We start from the raw sequence: 9,426 nt of genomic DNA on the forward strand, positions 1-9,426 counted from the left end.
ATACTGGTTAGGCCTCAGCCAGAATACTATGGACAATTCTAGGCACCACACTTCAGGAAAGATGTAAAGGTATTGGAAAGGATACAGAGGAGATTTACCAGAATGTTACCAGGGATGAGGGACTTCAATTATGAGAAGAGGTTGCAAAAGTTAGGACTGGTCTCCTTCGAACAGAGTAGGTTAAGAGGTGACATAATAGCTTTCGAAATGATGAGAGGTTTTGATAGAGTAAATGGGGGGGGGGGGGGGGGTGCGCAGAACCCCTATAGTGAAAGAGTCAATAACCAGAGGTCATTGATTCAAAATCATGAAAAAAGATCTAGAGGGCAGTTGAGGAGAATCTTTTTCACTTAGACAGTTGTTGGGATCTGGAAAGCTCTACCTGAAAAGGTGGTGGATGATGATTCTGTAAATAATTTAAAAAGGGAGTTGCACAGGTACTTGAGGGTGAGGAACTTACAGGGTTACAGAAACAAAGTGGGAATGTGGGCTAAACATGGATGCTCTTTCAAAGAGCCAGCACAGACACAATAGGCCGAATAGCCTCCTTCTGTGCTGTAAGTTTCTATGATTTAATGTCTCTACCAAAATTGTTTCATAATTGACTTCTATGAGGTGGCTGAGTCCAGGGTGACTATATCTCTTATTTTCTCTCTCCATTTCCGCCAACCCCTTTCATGGGCATGTGCCTAGCCTCCACTTGTTGCCTTTTGCAACAGGACAGCTGAGAGAATGATACTGTCTGATTATTCATGAGCATCTTACAACATTGCAAAATATATATATTTTAAATTGTGGGGCTTCCCTAAAGGCTCAATAGGAAATTATAAAATGTGGTACGGTACTGGCCATACAGCTAGAAAGGTTCCAGATTTGTTCCTTGATTGGTACAAACCCTAAGTTACACTGTACTGTGAGAAAAATCTTGGCCTCATTCCAACCTGAAAGAAATGAATGCTCAATAATTCAATGTGTCCACTAAAAATAAATCTACAAATGCTTGAAGTCAGCCACCAGGATGAAAATCTCCTCCCAAAAGCAAATTGCAAGAGGTTACTAAAATTGATAATGTAGATGGAATCCATCCAGTGGCGCAGTATGATAGAGAGCATCAAGCACAGTATCATAGAATGGGGGAGCTCAAGAGGTCCCAAGCTAACCAGTCCTGCTAAGACAGGCACCAAGTGCAGGCCAACTCTCTCCTTAAAGTGGTGAGAGAAAAAAACAAAAATGTCTGCAGGTTCACCACAGCTCTTGACAGTTGGCAAAGAGCAGCATTAGTTGTGGTGGGAGAGCAGGAAAGCTATACTGTTCTCTCAGGTGAAAGAGCTGAATTGCTCAGGTGGGGAGGGAGGGTGTGAGTGGCAAAATACAGACTGAAAGAGGTGGTCTTGTCTCATGGGTGGACTTACACCACTCAAAGGAAAATTATGGCTTTAATCAACCTCCCACACAGAATATTTCTATTATAAAAATTAAGGCTGACCCTTTAGGTTGTTTTTGTTTGGTTTTGGGGGTGAAGGTGGTTCTGAGTGGTGGGTCATTGAGACAATAAAGGCACTGTTTTCAGTTGTTTGCTCTATACCTGTCTGTATCCTAGCAGTTACCTTGATAACATAACAATAGAAATGTGAATACAAAGATTCAAAACATGAAAAGACAAAGGAAAAACGAGTGGTCCTCAGCTTCATCAAAGATAGCAAGCATTTCTCCAAAATATTATGAAGGGTTTGCACTGTATATAACTGTCTTTCTTTTTTCTTAAAATGTTACTTGTGGTGCTCAGGAAATGATTGGCATGCCAACTGCAGCGCCTGGCTTTGAGCACTTCTGGGTGATATTTTTTCAGCTGACACCTTGAGCTATTGGGTGTTCGGTTCCTTCAGAAGTTAGACTGAAACCAACCTCTCCCCAAACACTGCTCCCGCATGCCATGGATTTCTGCCCTGTTCACTGTGTAGTTAGAAGATAACACAGACTTTTGTATGGAAAATCAATGCCACACCCAATATATTAACAGTAAGCACAGAATACGTGACTTCAAAAAATGGAGTGACATCACAAAACGCCTGCGTCGTTTACCTTCAGTTATTGCATAAATGATGAATGACTTCGGGCGCGTCTAGTCTTATTGTTCCCATTGTATACCAATGCTAGATTAAATGATATACTAAAATGTAATTAAGTGTATCTATAGGAGGATAAATCTGGTTAATTGAAAGCATGTGGTCGAATGAATAACGAGTGTCGAGGAAAACAGTATGTAATACGCACATTAGTACAAAGGTATTAAACCTGGAACGCCCCCATAATAAACCGATGTCTCCCTCGTGGTCCTAGCGCCGACAAACTAGCGTAACCAGAGCTCTTACATTCCTTGATTCTAGTCCTAAATCTCCATAAGCAACTGCAAATGGAAAATGAAATGCAATGTTTTATCCAATTTCAGTCAGTTATATGTCCGCAGTTTGGTAGATTTGAATCAATAATGAAGCTAAACAAAAGTTGAGGTTGGTACTTCAAAGTCACGCTATGAAATTGTGAATTAATTTTAATTTAAAAGATGGTATTTATTCAGAGCACGTCCATCTGCTGAATATTTCGTCAGCTTTTGTACGCTGTAGTTTTGCTGACACAAAAGACACGCCTACACTTTCCAGTTATTGAATTTCCCCATGGAGTTTAATCTGGAAAGTGTCCTCCATCGAAGAATGTTACATTGAACGTTAGACCTATGTGCAGCTTGCAGTCAAAGCACGCCGTATAAACTCAACAATTATACAGGACATGAAGGAATACGCTGCATCTGCTGATGCATATCGAGCAATTGAGACCTTGCAGAAAAAAATGCTGCACATTGCCAAAACGTAGCAGCCAACACCCCCCATTTCCCCACCCCCTCCCGCGCCGCAAGTGTCTTTTAGGTAGTATATTCAGCAACCGCAACATTGCACGCTTAAAAGAGCAGTTCGTTTTAGAGTTTGCAGGTAAACTGATTGTAATAATTCTTTTATGGAATACGATTGTACTGCAAGTTAAATATTAAACCAGCAGCAATGCAATAAGCATCCAACACTGCCACGGAACTGTTCAATTTGAGGAGGAAAGTTAGTCAAAGTGTATAGGATGGCAATGAATATACTAGCCCTGGTAAGTGTTAACATATAAACAGAACAATCCATCACAATGTAAAATTCAGCAATACGGTTACTACTTCCACTCTGGTGATTATTTGAAAGCTTCTATCTCAACCATTTTTTTGGGGGGAGGGGGCGGTGGAAGGCCACGCCACACATTTTAATTGTGAAGTGATGGATTGAATTTATGGGCATATCATGGAACAGCAATTAGCAGAAGTGCAAAATAATCCCACTCCTGCCTACCTCCTCCATCAGAGTCCTAGATATTAGCTAAATTCTCTGGTGTCTTTAGCCTTTCAGTACTAATTTCAAATATATACCTTTTTATTAAGAGCACCCCTCACATAATAAATCCCTAGTCGATCCAAATGAAATCGATTCAAATACAGTTACTTGGCCGACATGTCACACAATACTCATTGCAGTACCCTGTACATCGGCTGCTGGAAAACTATGACCTTCAGAATAAGACTGAGAGAGTAAAAGTCGATTCTGATATCTAACGTCTCTACTGACAAAAAGACAGCACTGGAGAGTAAAAATGCACCGGTCATGTTAAAACTTGTGTGGGTTTAAATCTAACAAAACAGCTTATGAAATGTAGCAAGTGCGTGCCATCCAGCGCAGTGGTAGGCAAGGGCAGGAGACACTGCAGTAAAAGAGATACCAGCTGCTTTAGCACAAGCAGCGCCAGGCAACAGCAGTGGGGACAGATATGATGGAAAACAAAGAATTTAGACATTCACCAAAAAGAAAAACGGACAGAATCCCCTAAAAAGCCTGGCAGGGCAGCGACAAAATATTGTGTGCGAATACGTTGGCCTGGAAAAGCACAGAAGTCTGTGCAAAGGGAAAGAAGACTCCTGCACCGATTTGGCTAACCTCAGGAATCAGTGGGGTGCTGTTATGTTCTTGCGCCTGCACAGGGATGAAACTTCCCACCTTCAGTCTCTACTTTAACGCATTTTCTCACTTCCCGCCTCCCACTCTCACCCACCTCTGAAATAGGATGGGCGAAATGGAATTTCTGTGCCAAATGTCACCTGATTACTGGAAAATAAATGTTTTTTATAACCTGTACTTTTTTCGAAAATATTTAGTTTCCGTCTACTAAGTTTTTTTCAAATGTAAGCGTCTGTTATTTAACATTTTACAAGGCGTTTGAGTGTAGATGATAATCACTGCAGCAGTTCTGCTCTTTCACTCTCTCCGCTTTCGTATTAGGGGTCTGACTGTTCGACTATCTTGTTTTGGTAAACTGCTTTACCCTGTAGATTAGACCATGTTGTATTTAAAGAAAGATATACCCTCTGCAACATGGTCTTTCTCCCCAAAAGAAGCCGTTCGTGGAGTGCGTTAGGACCCGGGGGAATCTCTGCCTCTTTGGAAATGTAGCAGTGCGGCCGCCGTACAAACACCTGCTGGAGGCGTGAACCCAGAGCTAGAGGCTTGGCCATAGCCCTCAGAAAAACCTATACATTTACCCTCTGATGACCAGAATTGATTCTTTTGATGTTTAAAAGCCTTTTAATCAACTATAAAGACAAACAATTCACTGCGAGGTCATCGCGCACACGTGGCCGAATTTACTCTGGTGCATTTCGACATTCAAAAATATATTGAGGAAGCACTATCTGATTAATAATGTATGACGATGTGTGAAATTAGTCTTTGCTGTGATCTCCCCAACAGTTACCTCCACCAGTGAGTCATATGATTGCAGCAATCCACTGCGTTTGCAATCCGTGTCCAACTTTGACAGCCGGAACCTACCGATTATTATTTTAAAGCCTACCTGTCCAATTATAATTGCACAAACAGGGCAGCTCTGTCTACATGTTCTAACCATAAATATTTTAAGTTAGTTTCCAGTCTGACGTCCTAGTAAATGACATAAGATCACACGCATAAGGTCGCAGGAACAGGTAGATGGACGGCCGCAGACACATATTCCAAAGCAAACGCATCTTAGTCATCGTCCAATAGATGATGATTAGATTAGAGATACAGCACTGAAACAGGCCCTTCGGCCCACCGAGTCTGTGCCGAACATCAACCACCCATTTATACTAATCCTACATTCCTACCAAACATCCCCACCTGTCCCTATATTTCCCTACCACCTACCTACACTAGTGACAATTTATAATGGCCAATTTACCTATCAACCTGCAAGTCTTTTGGCTTGTGGGAGGAAACCGGAGCACCCGGAGAAAAACCCACGCAGACACAGGGAGAACTTGCAAACTCCACACAGGCAGTACCCGGAATCGAACCCGGGTCCCTGGAGCTGTGAGGCTGCGGTGCTAACCACTGCGCCACTGTGCCGCCCCATAGCTATGCACCTAAATTAATGATAGTGTGGTTATATCATTGCACCATTAGTCATAATCTGTTTTTTCTATACACATACATATACAGGACCTATGTCTTATAAGCTGTCCATTTTCCACAGCCTATCATTTTTTAAAGTTATTTCTCTATTTGTCTTCTAAACGAAATTTACGTAAGATCCTCACGTAAACAGGTAGATATAGACAGAGGTGGATATACTGATATATTTAAAATGAATTGCCATTGCAATGGCAATACACCTAAATTAATGCGATGATCCTATCATTTAGTCATGTCTGATATTCTTAGATCACGTTATAGGAATCAAAATACGTTCCGACTGCTGTCTGCTCGCATCGTACAGCTGTGCTGAATTAAACTCTTCCATCTGGCATTGTCATGAAGAAGAGAAAAAAATCATAAGAAGACGCTTCTTTTATGACCTACTTAAGGGCAATTAGGTGCTTTGTCTCTCTGCTACTTACCAAATCGGTTGTGATCCTGTCTGGTTCCCTGGATAGTTCCATTAGGAAAAATCTCTAAGTGAAAGCCAGTCCTGCAGTACAGCTGTCTCCGCCTGAGGATCCCCTTTAAGTGAGCCAGGTCCGTGACTGAGCCCCTGCTCAAACCCCCCTCGGACTGGCCGAGATGATCACTCAGGAGAACCGGGTTATCCACCGGCAAAACGGGCACATTCCCAAAAGGTATTGCATCCTGGACACCAAGATAGTTCCCAACTTCACCTAACGGAGCCATCAGTCGCCGCCGGCGATTCTGCTTCTGATAATAACAACAACAAAAAAAAAACAAGAATAATATAGGTGTCAGCCCAAATTGATCTCTCGTGTTTTCTTTTTTTTTCTTTTAGAATGAATTGTTTTGACAGCAGTCCATTAAAACATACATAAAAAGTGATATGCTGTTTTGGTTTGGGGCAGGTTCAAGGTCAATCACTGTAGCTACGAAACCACCACTTTATACTCACACATTAACATATTGTTTTTTTTAAATAATCCCAGGTCTAGCAGGCTGTTTGATCTTCAGGCGATCCAGCTGCATTGAGAATAAAAATTCGTAGTTTCTCCATTGGAAGAAGATAACGATGGTCATAGCAACTTAAAACGCGGCGTTATTGGATTTTTTTAGACGAACAAGGCTACGTCAGAATTTATGGATTCTGACTCCAGAAAGGCATGCGCTGTTTTTACTCTATAAAAGACTGCATACATCAGCATGAATCCTTGAGAAATATAGATCGCACGTTGCTCGCTGGGGCAATCCAAAAACTTTGATCTTATTTTTTTTCCCAAACGTCACCTTTTTTATTATCCAAAGACTTGAAGGAGATCAGGAGAGTGTCTGAGGCTTCAGGCGCTCGCCTTCATCAGCAGAAAGATCTGCAAGTCCAATGCTGGGTTGCTGGCTGCCTGAAACAGGTGTTCCTTACGCAGACCCCACTGTGAAATGTGTGTACTATCTGCGTCTGAACTATACTCTCCATAAAGCACGCAGAGTGGCGCAGAAAAGCAGGCATGGGTTGGGTTTAAGGTAGTCTTACCAAAGACATATAGGCTCCTTCTCGGTCCTAGTGCCCATGGGTTACTTGAGGAGAAATTTAACTACTTGAAGCGGCGCATTGAGCCCTTTAAACTATATCGGGTAGACATATTAATTCCTCTTTAAATTAAACTTTTCAGATGATCTCAGCTACTCATCGCTTTTCAGATTAAGATTATCTTTATCTGATTTAATCAGGGATCAGCAACACTGTAGATTAATTTTCATGTCACTGAAACATCGCTTCTGGATTCGTCTCAAACACTGAAATAAATCAGAATCAGAGGCGACTCAGATCGAGATTAAACGTAACCGTAATAATTGGCAAAATAAATATACCGTTGACCAGCATAGATATGCAATTGAAATGTTTTAAACTCTTGAGAACAGACCTAGCTGCACACTTTTTAACCTTCAGAAATACCGCATAAGATACCTGCATAAGAGGGGTAGATCTGCATGAAATATCTGACTTCTCACAGCTCCTTCATGAAAGCTGGAGTTTCGTAAGAATTATATCGGAAGGTACCAGAAAATTGACAACCATCTTCAGAAAATATTCTTGACTAGTACAACTTCAGAGATGAAGTTTCTTCGGGCTTCTGATAAAGGTTATTAGGTGTTAGAAGTTATATCGCAAATATTGCATTTGTTTAGGTTTAGAAATCCTGCACAATACTGCATAGTAGATTTATACACCTTCGTGAAACTGTCAATTTCATCTCTTCGGCTACAATGTGTATACGACACGCTGCAGCCGGAACAAGCTCTGCTTAATAATGTGCATTTTAGAATGTTATTTACTTACAGCAAATGTTCATATTACCCATAAAAATAGACCGAAAATGGGCCTGGACTGAAGGTGATTCACACTTGACAGTACGTGAAGCAATGAAGAAAGATGGAAAGTAAGATGTTCATGTGTTCAATGGGATGCCACATTTCTAAATAAGGTAAAATTCTAGATGTATATTGCTTTAGATACCTGCTCGAACAATTAAAGTAATACAGATCTTTTCCTCACTTGAGAACGTGTAACAAACAGTAACGTAAGCAGTAGGACTTTTTAAATGATGAGAATGGCTGTTCAATAACTCATTAAACGTGTTAATGAAATACGTACAACAACAGTTTTGCCTCCCTAACAAATTATAATATGCAAATTATAAACAAATCAATATACGAATTAAAGAGTAGCCTGATGTAACTTTGGTGAGTCAGCGGGGAATACAACAACGGGCACTAGGACCCGGGATGGTCTCCGCGTTAATTTGCAGTCCTGAGTTTTTTTTAGAATAATTTGCTGTTTCGGGAATAAAGATTGTCCAGGGGCAAAGGGGGAGTGTTAAAATTAAAATTGGGAGTTTAGAAACGTCTATCCATGCATCAATCACGCCCTTAACTGCATCTGGGAATCGGGTCGGCTGAAAGCAGCAATGCGAACTAGCAGGAGATTCGGATAAAAGGTTGCGGTACTTTCGCTAGAAGTCGCTGTAGAGCTGGCGGTCGTACAGTATTAGGAGCATTCTGTAATATTCTTTTGTGTGTGTGTTTGTATCATTATTTATCCACATTCTTTACTGGCTTTCTATCCTTTTTTTAAGCTTGATCATCTCCTTAATATAATTTGTATAATAATCATTGTTATACTTAATAATGACCAGTTGGGCTTGAGGGTTTTGTTCCAAAACTACTGGAAAGCATTTATTTGCAGCGCTGCTCTGCTGCCTTCTTTCTGCTGTATACTCTCACTTTGCCCTTCTATGTCTGACTAATGTCTACCCTTGGAAATTTATCTGTCTCATTTTTAGGTTTCTTTTTTATTTAGCTGCAATATGTATTTCTGTACAAAATTGTCTAATGATCATCGTGTTCATGAAAGGAAGTCTGGGGGAGGTGTCATTAATTTGATGCTGCCCTAGTGGTTTTATTGTGGAGTAAAGTGTTCTATTTGAATCAAAATTATTAATGACGTTTATACTCATGTGCCCACACATTTAATCGCTGGAGAAACATTAAATGAAAATCGGAAATGTAACATTTCCTAAAGAGATTCCTTTGCTACAATGTAGCAGTAATTGAAGCGGAACCGTGTCTTGCGCTCTTTTTATAGATCGCTACACACTGTAATTTAAAGGGGCAGGAACGTGGTTACCTCATCAAGTCACATTTGGGCTTTTTGTACTAGTAGTTTGGTTTTCTCTTTGAAGGCAAAGTAAGAAAAAAAGGTATCTTAAAATACTTGAACAAATTAAACAGGGCAAATATTGAGTACGTTACGCCATGTGTGGAACTATGCTAATGCTGAGCTAAACGCTAAACAGAATTGAAAGTCAACATATAGATTATTTAAAGCAACTATTGAGTGCATGTGGACATCAGACTAAACGTTTCC

The 9,426-nt window shown here is 40.6% G+C and overlaps 1 protein-coding gene across 2 annotated transcripts in view; it reads right to left on the minus strand.

Moving 5' to 3' along the window:
- LOC137371296 (fibroblast growth factor 9) overlaps nt 1-6,967 on the minus strand; it is a 76,361-nt gene extending 69,394 nt beyond the window's left edge. Inside the window, exons 1-2 of one of the 2 annotated variants that reach the window (XM_068033640.1) lie at nt 6,792-6,967; nt 5,960-6,254 (exon numbers count right to left, since the gene is read on the minus strand). In XM_068033640.1, coding sequence (XP_067889741.1) covers nt 5,960-6,230 — 271 coding nt within the window. In that variant the 5' untranslated portion in view covers nt 6,231-6,254; nt 6,792-6,967. Of the gene's footprint in view, nt 1-5,959; nt 6,255-6,459 lie in introns of both variants that reach the window. The other variant, XM_068033639.1, reaches the window with a different exon arrangement.
- Between the last annotated feature and the right edge of the window lie 2,459 nt (nt 6,968-9,426).

The sequence above is a fragment of the Heterodontus francisci genome, chromosome 6, assembly GCF_036365525.1.
Source record: "Heterodontus francisci isolate sHetFra1 chromosome 6, sHetFra1.hap1, whole genome shotgun sequence".
Classification (NCBI taxonomy): Eukaryota; Metazoa; Chordata; class Chondrichthyes; order Heterodontiformes; family Heterodontidae; genus Heterodontus; species Heterodontus francisci.